Source organism: the organism of the source record quoted next, unplaced genomic scaffold (assembly GCF_019419815.1).
Source record: "Pyrus x bretschneideri cultivar Hongxiangsu unplaced genomic scaffold, Pyrus_bretschneideri_v1 Contig17, whole genome shotgun sequence".
Classification (NCBI taxonomy): domain Eukaryota; kingdom Viridiplantae; phylum Streptophyta; class Magnoliopsida; order Rosales; family Rosaceae; genus Pyrus; species Pyrus x bretschneideri.
In genome coordinates this window covers 3,336,473-3,358,103 of record NW_025999468.1, presented here as the reverse complement: position 1 = coordinate 3,358,103, position 21,631 = coordinate 3,336,473, and the positions used below count along the sequence as shown (strand labels likewise).

General features: G+C 38.7%; 2 protein-coding genes and 1 long non-coding RNA gene across 10 annotated transcripts; all 3 read left to right on the top strand.

Annotated features, from left to right (window-relative positions):
• The first annotated feature begins 248 nt into the window (after positions 1 to 248).
• Positions 249 to 1,479, top strand: LOC125475945. The gene is made up of 3 exons (XR_007257291.1): positions 249 to 604; positions 745 to 893; positions 1,004 to 1,479. It is a non-coding gene; the product is annotated as an uncharacterized LOC125475945 (long non-coding RNA).
• Positions 1,480 to 1,517: 38 nt separating this feature from the next.
• Positions 1,518 to 2,625, top strand: LOC125475944 (transcription factor SAC51-like). The gene is made up of 2 exons (XM_048581423.1): positions 1,518 to 2,118; positions 2,239 to 2,625. The coding sequence occupies exon 1, from the start codon at positions 1,588 to 1,590 to the stop codon at positions 2,080 to 2,082; it is 495 nt and encodes a 164-aa protein (XP_048437380.1). The 5' UTR covers positions 1,518 to 1,587; the 3' UTR covers positions 2,083 to 2,118; positions 2,239 to 2,625.
• A 1,476-nt stretch (positions 2,626 to 4,101) lies between these two features.
• On the top strand, positions 4,102 to 21,070 carry LOC125475943 (protein ALTERED SEED GERMINATION 2-like). 8 transcript variants are annotated; one of them, XR_007257290.1, is made up of 21 exons: positions 4,102 to 4,270; positions 4,384 to 4,452; positions 10,184 to 10,261; positions 10,776 to 10,910; positions 10,999 to 11,106; positions 11,255 to 11,383; positions 12,998 to 13,113; positions 13,207 to 13,324; positions 13,820 to 13,925; positions 14,251 to 14,396; positions 14,525 to 14,692; positions 14,789 to 14,899; positions 15,798 to 15,909; positions 16,612 to 16,964; positions 17,743 to 17,833; positions 18,974 to 19,069; positions 19,160 to 19,230; positions 19,331 to 19,458; positions 19,750 to 19,855; positions 20,370 to 20,478; positions 20,825 to 21,070. XR_007257290.1 is itself a non-coding variant. In XM_048581422.1 (21 exons), the coding sequence occupies exons 1-19, from the start codon at positions 4,199 to 4,201 to the stop codon at positions 19,829 to 19,831; spliced, it is 2,289 nt and encodes a 762-aa protein (XP_048437379.1). In that variant the 5' UTR covers positions 4,102 to 4,198; the 3' UTR covers positions 19,832 to 19,855; positions 20,360 to 20,375; positions 20,518 to 20,731. The 8 variants fall into 8 exon arrangements, 4 of the variants coding, with proteins under 4 accessions (XP_048437379.1, XP_048437378.1, XP_048437377.1 ...); XR_007257288.1 differs by having other exon boundaries at positions 20,360 to 20,478; XR_007257287.1 differs by having other exon boundaries at positions 20,326 to 20,478.
• The last annotated feature ends 561 nt before the right edge of the window (positions 21,071 to 21,631 follow it).

Here is a 21,631-nt window from a genome sequence, read left to right as displayed (position 1 = left end):
TTGATATTGTTCGTAAAGTCATCTCTTTGAACCTTTACTGCAGAGTAATTCTGTAATTCTTCGTTTTACTGAGCAGTGAAAATTCAAATTCCTGAAAACCCTTCAATTTTCTTACTATTTATCTGAATATTTTCCATGGGATCCACTTTTTTCATCGTCGTTCCTTGTTATGTTCGTCAGATCAGTTGATTTGAATCCGAAAAGCCTAAATCTTTAGCTGAAATTCTGTTTAAATTCCCTCTCATTTGCTTGTATTTGGTTAATTTAGCTTAAGTTCATCTACTCTTTTCTTGTTTTCTCCGTTTGGTTCTAGTTGATCAGCCTTCACTCTTTCGATTTTCGGGTTCACTTTTGTGTCAGTCAATCAGCTCAGAGTTTCTCAGATTCGATTTGGGATTTAGTGTATTACTGTTTGTTGCAATAGTTGTTGTTTGGAAGTTGTCATTTTAAAAAAATTGAAGTGCCGGGAAGTTGTTTAGTTATGGTGTGCCAAGCAGCGAGCCAAACAAGATTTCGGGCATTGAAACACGAAAATGGGATTGATGGGAGCGCCACCATAATTGTTAGAGTAATAGCATGCTTTCAACCTCTACAGGATTGCCAGGTTAGTCAATCTCAAGCATAATTTGCTATTTGTTATCCCAAAACTGTCATTTGAAGGGTTAATTCGGGTTTATTCGTTCTGTTTTTTGCGCTTGATAATGGTTGATGGTGCCTAATATATGATTGTTGGGTATTTTCCAGGCTGAATATTTTCGACATTTGCTGAAACCCGTAACGTAGGAAGATTGCTGTATATTGTGTTCAAGTTGAGCTGGATATTTTAGTTTATTTCATTCTTGCTGAAAGTGAGACATAAATCAACTATTTCTGTTTGTACATACGTCCTTCTGGTACGTTTTATATTTCCGATTTGATGGATTGTAGTTTATTGTCTTTGGTTTGTATTTTCGGATTTCTCTTGAGTTTTTAGAAGTTTATATATTTGTGATTGGACTTGTAGGTGGTTGTTTTGGTTGGATGGGTGAAAATTTTGGAACCTGGATTCGTCAGCAGCATCTTGGCGGGCAACCACCCGATCCGAATGCCATTGTTGCTCCACTTGGCTCGGGGCAACAAAACTTCGTTTCTGCATATGGGAAACTAGGCACTAATACTATGCCACCATATGCATCTTCCGAGTTGCCTCATCCACAAGTCGGCAGACCAAATGAACCTCACGGCTCGTTCTATTGCTTACCCCGTATCAGACAGGCCTTCATGCCTGCCACCGACAATGGTCTCAAAGATAGAGTTTCTTCTGCCCATCACGGAATTCCTGGGGAGACATTTGTGCCGAATGCAGACAGTGCCTTTGAACAGAAGGGACTCCTTGTTAACAATCCTTGTGGGGATCAGGCAACTTTGATCTTTAGTTCTGGGATAGTGAATCCCATGCGGTGCCGTACTTCTTGGAATCCGTTCCAACAAGGAGCTTATTATTTGGATGGGGATGATCCTCGAAATGATAGAGATTTTAAAAATTTATCGGGAGCAGTTTTGACCGATGAATTCAAAGGAAACGATGAAAATGGTGCTGAAAGTGAGATGCATGAAGACACCGAAGAACTGAATGCCTTGCTCTACTCAGATGGTGATAGCGATTATACCGAGGACGATGAAGTTACTAGCACAGGCCATTCCCCTAGTACAATGACAGTTCATGACAAGCAAAATTGGTTTGAAGAAGTTGCTAGTTCTGATGGAATGAATAAAAAGCGGAAGCTATTTGATGAAGTTTATGATCATGTACGATCCGTCATGGACACTGCGAGTTCCAAGAAACACAACCGACCTCTGGAGTTGGAGGATGATGCCGAATCCAGTTGTGCCTGCAACAGAAGTTCTGGATTAAGAGAAGTGGATTCCTTTACCAGCAACAAGAAGATGAGAAAGGAAAAAATCCGCGAAACCATTAACATTCTGCAGAACATAATTCCCGATGGTAAGGGAAAGGATGCGATGGTGGTGCTGGATGAAGCAATCCACTACTTAAAATCGTTGAAGCTCAAAGCCAAGGCTTTGGGACTCGACTCTCTCTGAGCTTCAATACGTCACTCGCTTCCAGCAGTGCTTCTAGTAAGCACTTTGTATCACTCATCATCAGTTCTTGTCAATTAGTAATATAGTTAAAAGTGATTATGGAGAATAAGTCCTGTGTACATGTGCTGCTTGCGGATGCCGTACGACGTGAAACAGGTTCCGGCTAGGGTGGCGAAAGCGGGAGCGGCCCGGGAGAGGAAGAATCGAGCTCAAAACCCCTCTTGATGAAGCATTTGTTCAATGATTGAAGTGGTGAACGATTTGTTTATAGGGTTAAGAGAAAGTGACAAGCGCACCTGGGGGAGAAAGAAGGAGAGCATGGCATGCGTTGGCATGGGGACGGGGTGAATTCAAAGAGAAGAAGGGGAGGGGCCCCACCAAAAGAGGAGAAGAGTGCACGCCCCTTGTGTTTTTTAGGTCCCAACACTTGACTTTCCTCTCACTTTTTGTGTTTACTTGTTATCTCTCTCTCGGTGTACAGCTTTGCACGGCAAGAAGGCCTTCTCCAGCTCCATCATGCTGCCAGCTTGCCACAAGGGGTCCCAAAACCAACCATCCTGTGTTGTGCAGAAACAAAAGATGCAATCCATGACAGCCAAGTGAGCAGAGGGAAACCCACATGGGGTTTTCAGCGAGTAAGGAGTAGTTACTGTTTACTGTTACTCGATGGCGAAATGACAGATTTACCCCATGAGAAGACGGGGTTACGTTGCGGCAACTAAAGAGACTGACCGCAATTGGTTTGAATTTGTTTCAGTTAGTTTAGCACGAGATCGCTTCACACCTCGCGGTGCTTACACCTCTCGCCTATCGAAGTTGTGTTTTAGACTCTAGTGATGTTATTACTGTGGTTAATTTCAGTGTGGTTTTTGGGGGAGGGGGATGTAAATTACGTGTGTTAGGAGTTACTGTTGTCCTGATGTCTATGTACTTACGTCTTACGTCGCGTGCAAGCATTTATGATACGAGACAGCGATGTGTGTTTCAATATTTGTGTGTCGTGAATCATGTGATTGTGATTCCCCTTGGTTTTTGTTGTATGAGATGTTGTTTTGTCTCCGAAATTAGAAATATTTTCTTGCATTCAGTTATGTAATTGAGCGGGACGAGCGTGCGTTTGCGGGGGAGGGACCACTGGGTTTGCATTGTTAGGGAGAGGAAATATACGTGCGTGAAGGGCAGGGGTAAGTTAAAGGGAAATTATTATAAACGATGACTATGATGTAATTGTTTTATTATAACCAAAAGTCTAGAATGCGTAGATGATGTTTTACCGCAGTGGTGGAAAGCGAACATGTCTATGCACTAGAGTACGAGTTCAAATCCCACGGACCTTCCTCTTCTCTAACAACTAACAATTTAATCTATTGCCGTTATTGATTTTTAGAAAAATGAATATATCCAAAGATCCTCAAAATGAAGGTAGGGAGTCATCCTTAAAACAAGTGAGGGTGCGTACAGGTAGGACGCCACATGTTTTGGATTAAGCCACGTGTGATTTGGAATATTTTAGTGAGGCGTGTCTACGTATTAGGAGACACGCATTAGGGGATCCAAGAGTAAATTGGAGTGTCCAAATCAACAAAGGTGTCCAAAAACAGGTACTTAAATTAAAACCACTCCTCACTAAAGTATTCCAAATCTCATGTGAAGACAAATTTTCTTTGTAATGGAAATTGGAGCCCAAGTTCACTTTAGCCCGCAAGAGAGAACGGCCCATCCTCTGAGTTTCAAACGCAGCTCAAGCCTTGTCGTAGAGTCCATAAACCATGACTTACGAAAACGACATGCCGTATTCCTGATGACGATACAACGTGACCCACGGCTCAACCATACTAATCACCGCCAAAAAAGTGATCAACGGTGGTTAAACACCACGCGGACGTCTCACAGCCGTCGATCTCACTTGATAGTAGAAAGTAGAAATAAATAAATAAATTTGTTAAAAAAAATAAATTAAAATCGTAAAGGAAAAGACCGGTGTTCGTGTTCCTGAAAATTGGACAAGGAGGAGAATCGAGAAGCTTTTCTTCTTCTGCAAGTAGCTTACTGAAGATTATCGGACCGGTACACTCGATCGCGTTTCGGTTTCGGGTTTTCGGCTCTTCCGTCTTCAATGAAGGGTGTGCCTTTTCACGACGGCAACATCCACGACTTGATTGAGAGACGATACGTCGACGTTCGGCACGTATGTTCTTCGTCCTTCCCTCTGTTGAGTTTTGGAAATTTTGGAACGCAATTCGGCATGGATTTTCGTGTTTTTGTGAGGATTGGGTGACTAATTTTGCTTTCTGTTTACAGGATGCCAATCACAGGTTGCAGATACACTCGTCGTTGGTGCGAAGGCTTTCGCAGGAAAGGGAATTGGAGGTTGGTTGGTTTCGATTTCAGTTCCAGCATTTCATTTCGCTTCCAGTTAATGTAGTAAATGCGAATTCATGTGATGTGAGGTGGAAAATGTGATAATCAATGGCAGTTGGAAATTTGTTAGTTGAATTATCCATCTGGTTCTTCAGTTGTTAATTGTGTGTTTAGGGTTAGAGGGAACGCGGTTCGACTGGAAACTAGGTTCTTGATGATGCTACTATTGACTTATGAGTTAAAAAATTGTATCGGCACTTCATTTGAAATATGATCAAGTTGTTTTTTCAGGATTTTAATTTATGGACTATGTTGAACTAAATTGCTGATTGGGCGAAACACTACCGCAATTGTACTCTTCTTTTTGAATATGAGTTTGAGACTGTAATGACACTAGTCGGGCAGCTCAGTGAACTTTTAGTGTAGTGTATTGGACGACAATATCGTCCCCTTGATATTAGGAGTAGATTTGATCCGTATGAATCAATGTAAATCATCTTTGTTTCCTTCCTAGAATAGACTTCCTTGTATTATATAAGTCTTGTATTATATAAGTCTTGTACTCAATTGTAAGTGAATGAGAATTATTCAAAGTTGATTCCCAGACTTCATATTTCTAAACCCTAGCCGAGTTACCTTTCAACATGGTATCAGAGCACCGTTTCTGGTGACTCTGAATACCCACACAGCTTCCGCAAATCCTAACAGACACAACATCACCTAAACCACCATGGGCGATCCAATACCTAAGGCGTCCATTGACACCCAAAAACCTATGGAGACATTCACAGATGTCTCGAATCCTTTTATTATACATCCCTCGGATCAACCTGGGAATATCTTGGTCTCCAAAACACTTCAAGGAGACAACTACAATACCTGGAGTCGTGCTATGCGAATTAGCTTGAGCGCGAAAAATAAACTTGGCATGGTTGATGGCACCATTAACCCTCCATCAGAGACTGACAAACAATTTGCATCATGGCAAAGATGCAATGATATGGTCCTTGCCTGGATTCTCAACTCAGTCCACGACGACATTGCGAGCAGCGTTTCTTATTACACAACAGCAGCCGATGTTTGGGCTGACCTGCGAGATCGTTTCTCACAAGGAAACGACTCACGTATTTATCAAATCAGGAGAGAGATCGTTGAACACAGACAGGAACAACAATCGATCCAGGTTTACTACACGAAACTGAAAGCGTTGTGGGATGAACTGGCATCCTACAATGAAACTCCGACTTGCACCTGTGGGGGATTGAAGAAGATGAATGATCGAGATGAGAAAGAAAGGGTGATGCAGTTCCTGATGGGTTTGAACGACTCTTATGCAGCAGTACGTGGACAGATACTATTGATGCAGCCACTACCAGACACTCGGAGGGCATATTCCCTTGTTCTCCAACAAGAGAAGCAAGTAGAGGTATCTCTAAATCGTAACAATATAAATATGCATGCTATGAATATAACCCGTAACAGGGAGACTGCTGCATCAAAAGGAAACACCATTCAATGCTCATATTGTGATCAAAAATACCATACCGTGGATCGATGCTTTTACCTGTATGGTTTCCCGCCTGGCCATAAGTATCATGGCAAATCAGTCAAGCCACCAAATAAAAGAAAACCTGCGGCAAACCAAGTCACGGTGGAGACCGAGACCACCAAGGGTGTAGACTCACGACACAAGGCGACGTCCAGTGACGGTCCAAAGTTCACCACAGAAGAATATAATCAACTTATGGCAATGCTCAAGAAGAGCAACATTGATGGTAATCCGCAGCATTTTGCAAATGCAACAGGTACAATCACACCTTCTTCTGACTTGTCAGAGAAAACTTTATATTGGATCATTGATAGTGGGGCAACAGACCATGTATCTCCTTCTCCTCATTTGCTTGACAAGAAGTCATTATCCATGCTGGATTCTGTACAATTGCCGAATGGAGGACATGCCTTAATAGACTCGATTGGTTCTATACAAGTTACCCCACACATTAAACTTGATGGCGTGCTCCATGTGCCTAACTTCCGAGTTCACTTATTATCTGTTAGCAAACTTACTGAAGCATTACGATGCATAGTGATTTTCTTCCCTGATTTCTGTGTGATACAGGACATGGATACGAGGAGGACGATTGGCCTGGGCAAGCGATATAATGGGCTTTACTACTTGGCGCCAGAACACAACCTTCGCCTTGCTCATCACATTAGCCGCAACTCCACCCTCTGGCACCAACGATTAGGGCACCCTTCTACCGGTCCTCTGCAAACTTTAACCAAACAAGTTCCATCAATAGTATTTGATTCCAGTCATACATGTGACGTTTGTCCTCTTGCTAAACAAACTCGGTTATCTTTTCCGTCCAGTTTTATTTCTTCTAAAGCACCTTTTGATTTGATACATTGTGATATTTGGGGACCTCACCGAGTCAATTCCCATTCAGGGGCTCGGTATTTTTTAACGATTGTTGATGATTATTCTCGCTATACTTGGATACATCTCATGCGTTTTAAATCCGAAACACAAGGATTGTTACGTTCCTTTATTGCTTGGGTCCAAACACAATTTCATTGCATGCTTAAAACACTTAGGGCTGATAATGGTGGTGAATTTACCTCTTTACGTTCCTTTTTTGATGACAAGGGTATCATATTCCAAACTTCTTGTCCGTCCACGCCTCAACAAAATGGGGTTGTTGAACGGAAACACCGTCATCTCCTCAATGTTGGTCGAGCTCTACGGTTTCAAGCCAATTTACCACAACATTTTTGGGGGGAAAGCATACAAACAGCGTGTTATTTAATTAATCGTTTACCTACACCTCTTCTTGGTCATAAAACTCCTTATGAGCTTTTGCATTGTCAAACTCCCGATTTTTCGCATCTTCGGGTTTTCGGTTGTTTGTGTTATGCTACCAACCTCCATCCTCACCATAAGTTTGACCAACGTGCTCAAAGATGTATTTTTGTTGGGTATCCATTAGGTCAGAAGGGCTATCGTGTTTATGACCTTACCACACACAAAATTTTTTCCACTCGTGACGTGATCTTCCATGAAACTATGTTCCCTTTTTCCTCTCAACCACTTGACCATCACCCTGCTCCACCTATCCTACCTATTCCCACCGACTCTCCATCTCATCCTCTTCCCACCGATTCTCCATCTCATCCTAATCCCACACCGCCACCGCCTGACACCCTTTTATCCACACCGACCGACACCCTTTTATTCACACCGACAGAAACTGCTCCTCTTACTCCCATCGAACCCTCTCTCTCCACCACACCTGCCCCACCTGCCCCTCGCCAATCTGGCCGCGCCCTCAAGCCCTCTGTCAGGCTTCAGGGATACCATTTATATCATGTGCAATCTCTTGCTCCCAGCGCCACGTCCTCCTCCATGTCAGGTACTCGCTATCCCTTATCTCCCTATGTATCTTATGCTCATCTTTCACCATCGCATCGCTCTTTTGCTTGTGCTATTTCGACTCTTGTCGAACCCACCACTTTTGCACAGGCTAACGGTGATCCTCAATGGCGTGCTGCCATGGACTCTGAGCTTCTGGCCCTTGAACAAAACAACACATGGACTCTCACTACCTTACCTCCTGGTCATCGCGCAATCGGTTGCAAATGGGTCTACAAAATCAAGTACAACTCTGACGGTACCGTCGAGCGTTATAAAGCTCGTCTTGTGGCCAAAGGTTTTACTCAACGCGAAGGTATCGATTACAAGGAAACTTTTGCTCCTGTTGCCAAACTCATCACCGTCCGTTGTTTGTTAGCCGTTGCTTCGGTTCGTCATTGGTCCTTACATCAAATGGATGTCCATAATGCCTTCCTTCATGGTGACCTTTGTGAGGAAGTTTATATGCAGCTGCCTCCTGGACTTCGTCGGCAGGGGGAGCATAATGTATGCCGACTCAACAAGTCCCTTTATGGCCTTAAGCAAGCCTCTCGCAGCTGGTTCCATAAATTTTCCACTGCCATAAGTCAAGCCGGCTACCAGCAGTCAATGGCCGACTACTCCCTATTCACTAAGGTGCGTGGAAATTCGTTTACAGCCGTCTTGCTTTATGTTGACGACATGATTATCACAGGCAACGATGAGGTTGCCATCCATGACCTCAAGCAATTTCTTCAATCCCATTTTCGCATTAAGGACCTTGGACACTTAAAGTACTTCCTTGGTGTGGAGGTGGCTCGGTCTTCTCAAGGAATTGCCATCTCACAACGTAAATATACACTTGACATTATTGATGAGGCCGGCTTACTTGGTGCAAAGCCTGCAAAGTTCCCAATGGAAGAAAACTTGAGATTATCTCCAACGGAAGGGCAACTTCTCCATAATGCCTCGCAATACAGGAGGCTTGTTGGGAAACTTATTTATCTCACAATCACGAGGCCGGAGATTTCATACTCGGTCCATATACTCAGCCAATTTATGCAACAACCAAGAAAGCCTCATCTAGACGCGGTGCATCGTCTTCTACGATACTTAAAGGGGTCACCTGGACAAGGACTTCTTTTTCCTTCAAATGGGAGTTTGACGTTGAAGGGATATTGCGACGCCGATTGGGCTCGCTGTCCACTTACAAGAAGATCTGTCACAGGCTATTGTATTTTTCTTGGAGGAGCACTAGTTTCTTGGAAAACCAAGAAACAATCTACCGTTTCGAGATCCTCAGCTGAAGCGGAGTATCGTGCCATGGCTTCAGCTACATGTGAGCTTACGTGGATGAAGTACCTATTGGCTGATCTGCAAATTGATCACAAGGGTCCGGCAAAGTTACACTGTGACAACCAAGCTGCACTCCACATAGCTGCCAATCCCGTTTTTCACGAACGCACCAAACACATAGAGATCGACTGCCATGTTGTTCGTGAACGACTGCGCTCTGGGGTTATTTCGACAACCTATGTACCTACTGGACAGCAGCTTGCCGATATATTCACCAAGCCACTTGGACAGTCAGCATTCCGTTCTCTACTTGGCAAGATGGGTGTTCTTGACATTCACACTCCACCTTGAGGGGGAGTATTGGACGACAATATCGTCCCCTTGATATTAGGAGTAGATTTGATCCGTATGAATCAATGTAAATCATCTTTGTTTCCTTCCTAGAATAGACTTCCTTGTATTATATAAGTCTTGTATTATATAAGTCTTGTACTCAATTGTAAGTGAATGAGAATTATTCAAAGTTGATTCCCAGACTTCATATTTCTAAACCCTAGCCGAGTTACCTTTCAACATAGTGGGGGAACAACTGACAGTCAAACTTCTGCACATGGGGCTGAAGTCGTGATTTTTTTAGTTTCTACGATTCAGGGCACCTAATTTTCTTACTGAGGTTCAGACTGTAATGACACTTCATTCTTTGCTTTTATGTGCATGAACAAGTGTGAAAATCTGATTGGTACTCAAATTTATTTGGTACATCAAACTAATATGATTTCTATTGTTGAGCTTCCGGTGCGGAGGTATGGTTTGGAAATATGAAATTTGGCTGTTGCATAATCAATTTGAAGAGACATGTCATAGTCTTATGTTTTAGCTCATTTCCTATGTTTACTTTTCTTCTTTGGACGTGATTATGGAAAAAAAAAAAAATTCCACTGAGTTCAAAATTGTGGAAGTTTTATATATATATATATATATATATATGTTTACATTTCTATAATTATCATTTTATGATTCTCTCTCTCTTTCTCTCTCTCTCTCTCTCTCTAGGGGCATCAAGGTTGTGTTAATTCCATTGCTTGGAATTCGAATGGCTCGCTTTTAATATCTGGATCAGATGACACACGGGTTTGTTAATTACTTAATTCCATGATATTACTTATAAATTTATAACATTTCCCAAGTGATTCATAGTTAGCACAGAAATAGAAGAACGATACATGAAGTAAGGGGGATTGTAAAATTTTACATAATATGATATTTTCGTGGTGTGTGCAATGTTATTCTACATGGTTAAGATGCAGACACTTTCAGAACCATCCTATTGACTTGGATACATGTGTTGAATTTTATTGAAATTATATATCTCATGGATCACATATATTTCTTCATCGAGAATTGTTTTCACATTGCATTACACTGCTCCCTAAGTCACTACTTCTGCAAAGATGAAGAAATATGGATGGGATAGATGGTGCTTGAACAGAAGTTAAGCATTCTTTTCCGTTGGAATAGTCTTTTGTTGTCGCAGTCAAAAGCTTGGTAATGCTTCGTAAAGGGAAAGTGAAGATGTATATTTGTGAAATGCAGCTGTATATGTACTGCATTGTGACCATGTTATTAATGCCTCCGTATTTTGCAGATAAATATCTGGAACTACTCTAGTCGGAGGCTTTTGCATTCTATAGAGACTGGGCATTGTGCGAACATATTTTGTACAAAATTTGTCCCTGAAACTTCTGATGAGCTCGTGGTCTCTGGAGCTGGAGATGCAGAAGTAATGTTTAAACATTTATAAATTGTGAATGGAACACCCTATGCTTACACTTAAATACTAAACATAAGTTAAACTTATCTTTTCACAGGTTCGATTATTTAATTTGTCTGGTTTAAATGGGAGAGGAACTGATGATAATGCTATTTCTCCATCAGCTGTGTATCAATGCCACACTAGAAGAGTAAAAAAGTTAGCTGTAAGATTCCAGATTGTAGAGAAATTTCACGTCAAATGTTTGTGTGGTATCTTTAATGACTCGAGAAGAAAATTATGTTTTGTGGGGTTGTTCTCGGTTTTATGAGTATCAAACATGTCTCATAGTTTCTGCCTGCTACTTGTTGCAGGTTGAAGTTGGAAATCCCAATGTGGTATGGAGTGCAAGTGAAGATGGAACTTTGAGACAGCATGACTTCCGAGAGGGTACTTCTTGCCCACCTGCTGGATCCACTAATCAAGAATGTCGCAATGTTTTGGTAAGTACTTACGTTAATTAGATCTTATACTTCATTTAATATAACATGAAAACATCAATTTGTCATGTTGTAAACTCAGGTATAAACTCAGGTTATAAACTCGGGTAGTTAAAATTAGATGGAACTCTGAAGGGGATCAGGGAATGTTAAACTGGGGTTTATTTTGATGGATAAAAAAAACTAATAGCAAGTCAAAAGTGTGAGTAGCAGGACAGATGTGGAAAGCATAAAGGAATATGGAAAAATTTGGAGATGAAACTATTGGTTTTCTATGATAGTTTAGAACGCATGCATATATTTTTTGTGCCCTCAATAGGGTTTTATAGGACTTTTTTTTATTGAATTTCAACAGTTAGATTAACGCTTCATGCTCACTACATATGCCAAATTTTTGGTCATTCTAATCACTAACATTCCTTCTATATTATATTAGCATTAGGAGTTTTTGACTTTTCTATCTTAGAAATCAAACCTTCTTACTGGAATAAGTCTACATCAAATTGCTTGAAATTCGACTTCGAAAAATTAAATCCAACGACTGGATTAACAAATTAAATTTATTAAAAAGTCATTCCGTGATGTAAAATATAGAAACAGAAACCTTCCTCTGTAAGTTTTCCAATTGTATTGAATGAAGCCTTAGCTGCCTTAGGCTAGTTACAAGAATACCCTCAACTACCTTAACTAATTACAGTTACTAACAGAACTAATTACATTTAGCTTTAATAAACTATTTAACAGTAACTGTATTGGATGACTTGTCATTCTCCCTAATATAAAACTCATTAACTTTTTTCTTTTTATTTTATAAGGAATAAAAATCATTAGTTTTATGTTCGTGTTAATTGATCATGCTCCATAGTCCATATAACATTTTCCTGTAGTGATGATTTCTTGAGAATGGATATCTAGCTAATGTTGTCAAGGAAATATGGCACTTCATTATTTTGTGACAATTTCATCAAACTTCTTGTAAATTATTTGTTACATCTTGTCAAGCAGCCACAGAGAAGGAAGTTATAATAATGAAGATTAATGTTCTTAAGGGATTTCATCTTGAATTGATACTCGACCAGTAAATAAAGCCATTGGCAAGCTGTAGAATCCAACTTTATCTAGACTACTATGTATTACAATTTACGAGGAATAGATATGTATAAACTCCTGATGTGTCCTTGTACCTAGTATTCTGTGTATATTTGTGTAAAAACTAAATTTTATTTCCATATTTTCAATACATGGTAGTAGCAATCTTTACCTGGCACCAGGGTAGGAACTTAGATGTGTAATCTTTCTTTTAATTGGGAGTTTGTTTCTCAAATGTGCCATGTCCATGATTGACTGGTAATTTGTCTAGGTTGATGAACTTCTATTTAAAATCTTCATCTCAGTGAATATTTCTTTTCTTCTCTCTAATACTCTCAAAATGTATTTACAATACAGTATTGATGAACTTTCTCCATTGAGTCGCATTAAAAATTTGCTTTAGCAAAAAAACTTGTGTAGATTTGATAGTTAACCATTCTTTTGCAGCCTGGACCGTTGGGTGCTTTCTATTTCCCTCTCTCCTAATTCTTTGGAAATCATTGTTTACAAATATATTCGTAATGGCAGCTTGACTTGCGGTGTGGAGCAAAGAAGTCACTGGCTGATCCCCCCAAACAAAATTTTTCTTTAAAATCTTGTGATATCAGTTCCACTAGACCTCATTTACTCCTAGTTGGCGGGAGGTACTTTGCTGTTGTTGGTTCTTAATGCAATGAGTTTATATAACTTCCTTCTGCTCTTCAATTTCAACTGAATCTCGTCTTGAATGTTTGCAGTGATGCATTTGCACGTTTATATGATAGAAGGATGCTGCCACCACTGACATCCTGTCGGAAACGGACAGCGCCACCTCCTTGTGTTAACTATTTTTGTCCAATGCATCTCTCTGACCGTGTTAGTTCAAAGTTCTTAATACTCAATTGCATCCTGTCTTCATAAGAACTCAAATTCTAGTTTTTGTTTGGTAAAATGTATGCTGGTTGTGCTTGCATCAAACTATTTGATACAATGTTTGGACGTTTTGTTCTTTCTTTTATGGATTACAGTTTTAAGTCAGAGATGTTACAGTGTTTAGCAGGAAAATTTATGTAAATCTTGCTCAGGTTTTTGTGGATATGCTTTGGAGCATCATTTTCTTTCAATTGTAACTTCTTTTCTCTGACCCCAGAACATTTTTACTCTTTTAGTTGTTATTTATCCTTTTACCTTATAATGGATAAACTCTTTCATGCTATCCTAATTATCTTCCCTCCACATACAACCTCTTCTAGGGCAGGCAAGAAGAAGTTGTTGATGGAAGTTTTGGATGTTTGATTAGTATGCCTGATTTTAATGTATAACCAGTTGGTTTATCACATATATATTGAAGAAACTTGTATATTTTTTCAGGGACGTGCTAGCTTGCATTTGACTCATGTTGCATTTAGTCCAGATGGAGAAGAGGTTCTACTTAGTTATAGTGGGGAGCATGTATATTTGATGAATGTAAATCATGGTATGTTAATTATCCTTCAAACCATTTTGCTTATGCAGTTAAATGTTGTGATTTACATAGCAAAGGTGTAGTTTATTTTAGGATGAAAATATTGTTGGTTAATTTATCATTGATTCAGATGAAGATCCAATTATGATTGGACTATTTATGACAACAAATATATATATATATATATATATATATTTTTTTTTTTTTACACAGAGTGTGACAACAAAAATCTTAGATTTCACTTTCTTATTCCGTTATTCGTCAGTTTTGTCTTCATCTGGTTGTATCATATTAGTAAATTCCAGCTAAAAAATATAGATTGGTTTTGCAATTCCAGCTGGTGAGAGTGTTATGCAGTATACTCCTGGAGATGTTTCGAAACTAACGAGCTTCAGTTCTCTACTCAATGGTGTCGAACTGCATCAACCAGCATCCAATATGTTCGGAAATGATGTTCCTAAAAGGGGCAACATTGCTGCTAGGGTGTGCGTCTTTTCTTATTTAGTTGTTGCATCCTTATCATTTTTATTTTGGCTGAAGGGAATTGGTAGTAGCTGGTATTCTCTTGCAAATCCATTTGTGGCTTATCTAATATAATATAGTTGTTTCAGTTTGAGAAGTGCAGGAATCTAATTCAAATTGCTGAAAGATCCTTGGACTGGACAGATTATATTTATGGCATTGAAGTATGCAATGAGGTGTTGGATGGAAACAGTTGTGGTATTTGGCCTACAGTGAAGCATGATTGCCTTTGTATTCGTGCGGGATTGTTGCTTAAGGTAATTTTTTACTGTGTGAAGTTACTTGGTTGAAAACATATTCATTAGTTGAAGTTTTCTGGCGCTTGATTTTCCCTTTTTTTTTTCCTTTTCCAGCGCAAGTGGAAAAATGATGTTCATATGGCTATAAGAGATTGTTATAATGCTAGGAGGCTCAATAGCTCCTCTTTCAGTGCTCATTACTATATGTCTGAAGCTTTATCGCAGGTAAATTTTGTGGTGCTTCCTGCAGTTGACTGATTACTAATCAAGCCTTTATTACAATCATCTCTGCAGTCATCTTGATTTTCCCAATTGGCCATTTTACATTTTTTTTTTCTCCTTTTGTTAGGTTGAGTCATTGTAATGTTCTACAAATTATTTCATGTCACTATATAGTCTTCTGTAGGACAGGACGGATTGAGATTAAGAGGATCAAATTTTTACCAGGTTAACGTGTGTTACAGAAGTTGCAATATTGCAATACAACCTTTTTTTTATTTATTGGAATGTGTTTAAACTTGTTGCCTTTTCCTATATAGTCGTGATATCCTTGCTAGGATTGTAAATCTGATTTTCAAATTTATGGGTGTGTACACCAGTTTCTGTTGCTTGTTTATGTATCACCTATAAATTATTGGTCCCCAATATACTTTGACAACAAGTGCAATTTATATACACTAGGTTATGTCACTCCAGTGATGGGAGTTACTGCAATATATTGAAAGTTGCACAGGAGAAAAAAAATAGGGCAGGGAAGAGAGAAATTGGTAGATAGAAGTTGAGCGTAATTATTATAAAATATTATATTAACCTTGGTTTTTAAATCTGTGGTTATACTTTCTTTGAAAAGAAATCTATGATCATACATGTTTAACATAAAAGGGGTATAATTGGCATGGTTCTTAGACTGTAAACCTTTGTCGGCGTGGGTTTATAATTTACTTATGAAAGTTATTGTAGACCATTCATTTATGTTGTTCTCTTGAGGGCCTAAATTTTACTCCTATAATGCTGAGAAACTGTTTGTTAGTTTATGACTGAAACAAGGAAATGCGATGAGCTTGTACCTGTCTTTTTGTTTGTGTTTGTGACTTATTGGTTGGTAATTTCTGTTTCCTTGCAGTTGGCTAAACATAAAGAAGCTCTGGAATTTGCTATCGCAGCCCAATCTTTGGCTCCATCAAATTTTCAAGTAGCAGAACGATTGGAGCATGTAAAAAGGGATCTTGCTGCAGGTTTGTGACTTTCAGTGTTTTTGCCTTGTGCAATCCTTTGGTCCCCAAATAGTTTTTCAATTGATCAGCTTCTAATTTTATTCAGTACAGTAGTTTTGGCTTGACCATTTTAAGTAGACTAGAACTAAAACATTTGGTGTTTCCCTCTTAACCTATTGTTCCTGTTTTTTGAATAACTACAGCATACTGGAATGACAACAATATTTTTTAATAATTCGATATGTTGTATAATTTGGGGATGCATACATGGGTTGTAGACATGCCAACTTCCAAAATCTCGATGTTTTTACTTTTTTTTTTTTTTTTTCTTTCCTTTTTCATCTGCACAAAGGCATTTTTTGTTGTTACTTGGGGAAAACCATATTTGGAAAAATTAAAATAATTGACAATATAAGAACTGTTGTAGTTTTCTATCTAAATCTTTAACAGTTCAACACCTTCATTTCTTCTAAATGAATAATGTGAATTGGGGATTGATTTCTAGCCATTAATTTAACTAATCAAAGAAGAATTAAGGGCCAGAAATTAGTGACTATGAGATTCAATGTACTTCGCTGATGGTAGTTGGATTGCTGAGCCAATTGCCAATCATCCTATAAAATGAATGCGTTGTAAATTGACATGATTTGTAAAGTAATATTTATGGCATCTTTTGTATTGATTCTTTATTGTGCAGTTCTAATTGTTTGTTTTAATGTCTAGCTGAATCTGAAAGAAATGGTAAGCCAAATGATGGAGCACCCAGGTCTGAACCTCGAGGCGAAAGAGTACTATCACTGAGTGAAATACTCTACCGATCAGAGGGTAATAGTGATGTTTCACAAGATGGTCCACGATCTGAAAGAGAAGATTCTGATTATGATGAGGAATTGGAGTTGGACTTTGAAACGTCGATCTCAGGTGATGAAGAGCATGACATCGAGCCCAATATTCTACAAGGAAGCTTAAACTTGAGAATTCATCGAAGAAGTGATTCTGCTAGAGAAGTTGGTGGTGCAAACTGCTCATCTGGATCCCCTTCTTCGTCGTCTCAAAATGAAAGACTAACATATCAGGTTGCTTTCATACTTCTGATGCGACTCTGGTGTTTTCAGATTGATGACATGCAATGCTGTTGTCAGCCTTATCTTATATGCCATTGTGCTGATTTTTATCTTGTTGCATTCCTTCTTTGTTTACTTGTTGAGGATTGATTATGATTTCTTTTTTGATTGTTTGTGAAATTGGTCCAAGTATAGGTTCACTTTGTTGGATGGTATAAAAACGTTGTTGACTTCTATGTGATCTGTTCTATAATTTATTCCTCATTCTAGGTATTCATTGCTCAGCCACTGATTCTTTCTATGCCCTTTTCTGTGATAAGTCTTCATAAATCCTTTAATGAAGCAAGAAGAAAATTTGTTTTTTATGGCTTAAGCACCAGCTTAGAAAATTAATGTAGAGGTTAACTATATGTTTAAATGTAATTATGATAACTTGGCTTCTTACTATTTAATTTAGGTTTCCTGTTATATAAGGACATGTTGGTATATGAGATTGCCTTTCTATTATAGGAGAAAATGTTGGATATGAGATTGCCAGTATAAAGATTGGAGTGGAAGTTGTTCTTAGTTTAATTTTAGTTCTATCTTAATTTTCTCTGTTCTTAATTTTACATCACCATTCGGAAAAGTCCAATTTTTATGCACTGATTCTTTTATTTTATTGGTTGAATAGCATTAACTTTGTGCTGGATCAGCTCCAAATTCGATCCTTTTGTTTTTTCTTTAGTGTCAATAAAATAATTTCTTTAATTTAATACGTTCTTGTTTTCTTCTCAAATTTACATTTCAGCCTGAGGCAGCGATTGATATGAAACAGAGATATGTTGGCCATTGTAATGTTGGAACGGACATAAAACAGGCCAGCTTTCTTGGGCAGCGAGGTAATTTGGTTTGGTGTTGATATTACTTAAGAGTACGATGCTATTGAGTGGTGAAATTATTAGTACTCGGTCCTTGTTGGTATCGAATGATAGTATCACAGGTAAAAAATCTGCATCTTTTTGTGGAATGTTATCCTTTTTTCTATATTCATGAGCTGTGGTAGTGTGTGGTTACTTCCCTTAGATGAATCTACATAGCAGAGTTACCTCAATGGCTCGTCATACAAATGCTACATGGCATCCTCAAATGTATTGAATTTGATCTTAGTCACATCAATATTATTCAGTTTCATTTTTGTTGCTTGACAGGGTGGTTTGTAGGTCTCAAGTGTCAAGTATGGTAACCATTTCATTTGTAGTGTTTAGTTCACTTTTTGTGCTTGAGATATGAAGAAAGTATGGTGTTTGGGGGGTGGTGTGGGGGCGGGTTGGGGGGTTTTGCTCGGGGGGCGGGGGGGGGGGGGGTGTGTGGGGGGTGTGGGGGGGGGGGGGGGGCGTTGTCAAGAAGGGTGATGGGAGGAGGGGAGAAGAAATAAAGAATGAACTAAAGCAAAATCTGAAGTAAAACAACTTATATAGATTTTAGTTTTTATTTTTGTCTTTCCTTGGGACATTTCCTCTACATCTCTCCTACCATTGTTCCTCCACTCCTGTAAAACTAAAACGAAAAATGAACTGGTTATCAAGCCGGCCTAAGGTGTTGATACAGAGTCCTATCCTTTATACCTGTTTTGTTATATCTTTCAGTCTTTGCATGATTTCGACTAATGGATGGACTTTTTATTACTTTCTCCTTGTGCATTCTAGTGACAGTCCCTTCAATTTAATTTGTACTTTTTTTATTGGAGCTTAGTCATGAGCTAGAAAAAATTCTGGCTTATTTGTTGAGTATAAATGGCTCTTCATGTCTTTCTTATAATTCATCTTGATTTAAAGGATAAAAGTTTGTGTTTCTACCGACATTGCCATGCATGATGCCCTGCATACAGACATTGTCATGCATGATGGGCGATTTTATTTATTTTAGTGAAACATATGTGTGCACTTAACAGTTGGTCCATTTATCTTAACTAAAAGGACGAGCTTGAGTTTCAAAAAGACTGGTTTCATGGTCATGTTGTTATCTCTATTGATTTGCAGGAGAATATGTTGCTAGTGGAAGTGATGATGGCAGATGGTTTGTCTGGGAGAAGCGAACTGGTAGACTGATAAAAATGCTTCAAGGAGATGAAGCCGGTATTGTTTTCCCCTGCCACGGAAAATAATGAGGTTACCAACTTCCCATAGTAGCATGATTTAGTAACATCTTTTTGTCTCACTCTGCAGTTGTGAACTGTATACAGTGCCATCCATTTGATTGTGTTGTGGCAACTAGTGGAATTGACAACACAATAAAAGTGGGTATTATGAAGTCAACTCTATTTTCTTTCTTTTTTGGGTGGGTTGGGGTGGGGGATTACAGTATTATATTTAATTTGTTATGGTTCATTATTCTAGATTTGGACGCCAAGTGCCTCAGTCCCATCTATTGTAGCTGGTGGAGCAGCAGGACCAGAAAATGCTGACGTTTTGGTAGTCATGGAATCCAATCAGCGCACATTAAGCCATGATCGCGAGACTATCCTGTAAGACGTGAAAATCCCTGACTCTATATGATTATCCCATTTGTTGCAAAACATGCTTTAGTGACAACTATATTTAATTTTAACAAACGTAGTCTCAACATGATGCATTAAATACTGAAATTAATACAAGCATGTGGTGGGAAAAATGAATTCATGATTGTGCATATGGCATTTTAGATCTTCTTACTAGTCTAATTCATGGTTTCATTTTAGATTATATATGCATTGTTGATTTTGTGGCTTTGCATCCTCTCTTCTTCGAGTGACTAATGCCGTTTATCTTGGGTACAGCCATTCTGAAATTTTGGAGCATTTTCGAATGCACGAGTTTGCTGAAGGAAGCTTGCACCCATTTGAGTGCGCTCAGAGCTGACAAGGTCTAGTGGATGTAATGGAGGTAACGATCATGTCTTACGTCAAACCTCTTTGTTTCTTGTTCTTCCCGGACTCCATTTACATGATTGAGCATTTGATAATTGTGAATTAAAATTTCCGTGCAGTGTCTTTGGCTTCATGTTGTCACAGTTTTCTTTTGAGTGTAGAATATTTTGGATTTGGTATCCTGGGACTCACGTGTGTCTCCACAGGAACAAGACATATTAACGTAAATCGATAAAACTACTTCCAAAATTTTTGAATTAAACTTACAAGGCATACATCTACGGTTCTGTCATATTTGAATACAAAAATCTTAAATGTAAATCCAAGTTTTTCGCTAAAACTTCCATGTAGAATTTTAATGCAAGTATAGGACAATCGTCTGTATGGCTTGCCTCAATTTTTAAATTAAACTTACAAGGCATACATCTACAATATTTTAACGCTGACGGTCAATTCTTTAATAAGCAAAATGTTATGGATATACAGACTACGCTCTCGTCATACTTCGTGGTTGCTTCAGGACTGTGCAGGTTGTGGTATGTGTCCTTCTAGACCTACACTTGGATGCTAATAGAGACTGAAGTTTGCGATGTTTTTGTTTTGGACAATGGAGGAGGAAGTTGCTGATTTCATGACATGGTACGTATGACTGGTTCTGATCTTTCTTTGTTATTACAGATGCGTTATGGTAGGGATTTTAAACGAAGGGCAATCAGGTTTTTGTTTTCTGTGATGCCAGAAGTTGATCCGATACAACCGATATTGGTGTTGGTAGAAATCTTGTAGGTTATAGAGAAGGATTATCGTATCCCTAAATTTGTTGAAAACATAGAGATGTTATTATCCGGTTTTCAACTGTAAAGTTTTTCCAGTTGAAATTTTCTGTTTATCCCGTCTTCGTTTTGTTTTCGTGACTCTCTAAAGTTGAGGAATGAGCCTTCATTTTATTTTTGTGTATTCACTTGCTTTCCTGTTTCATGTACAGAATTAAGAAAGTGAAAGCTCCTACATTGGCTGTACCTGTTTCCATGTGACATTTGATGTTTCTGTCATTGCATTTTTTAAGGGCTTTTTTGGATGCAACGATTGTGGAGGGTTTAGGTTAAATCCGACAATAGCTTCGACGTATAACGTGGAATCAAACTCGCCTTCTATGGGAGTTAAATTCAAAACCTCACTTACAAATGAAAGAAAACCAGTAGGTTGGGTTTTAATGTCCAGTTCCAGTTCACTGCTTTGTTGATTCTGTGTTATTTAATCCCTAAAAGCAATATACGCACGACAACAATGGTAGCTTAAATTCGACGTTGCTTAGGCTACTTACTTAGGGCAATGTATCCGTCTCTTTTACCCAAGTTCGAAAGTTGAAGAAAACGAAAGTTGATGGGGTTACCTTCCGTTGTGTTGCTTGTTAGTTTATGTAGCCACGGGTGCCTAATGTTACCTCCGTCTCCAAAACTGCATTTCATTAGAAATGGTTTGGTCATTGGTTTTTACGCTATTGGAGTTTTGGGTCATTAACTAAAAATTCGTAAGTATTAGCCCTTGAAGTTATTATAATGTAGAGCAATGGTTTTTTTTGGATAACTCTGTTAAAACTCCTCTTTTTATTTACCCCTTAAAATCCTTTACTTTGGTAAAATTTGTAACAGAGTTGCCTAAAAGTAAGTACGATTGCTACACATTGTGACAAGTGTATGCATCGATACATATTTTTGTAGACCAAAGACCTATTTGAGTCAAAGTTTAGGAACCAATGTTTTAATTTTCTCCATTTGATTATTGTAATGTT

Excerpts from the sequence above, each read along its gene's own strand:
- LOC125475944 (XM_048581423.1), top strand. The coding sequence starts at position 1,588 with ATGCATGAAGACACCGAAGAACTGAATGCCTTGCTCTACTCAGATGGT.
- LOC125475943 (XM_048581421.1), top strand. The coding sequence starts at position 4,199 with ATGAAGGGTGTGCCTTTTCACGACGGCAACATCCACGACTTGATTGAG. Across the intron at positions 11,107-11,254 it reads GAAGAGTAAAAAAGTTAGCT|GTTGAAGTTGGAAATCCCAA; the intron begins GTAAGATTCCAG and ends TACTTGTTGCAG. Across the intron at positions 13,114-13,206 it reads TTACTCCTAGTTGGCGGGAG|TGATGCATTTGCACGTTTAT; the intron begins GTACTTTGCTGT and ends GAATGTTTGCAG.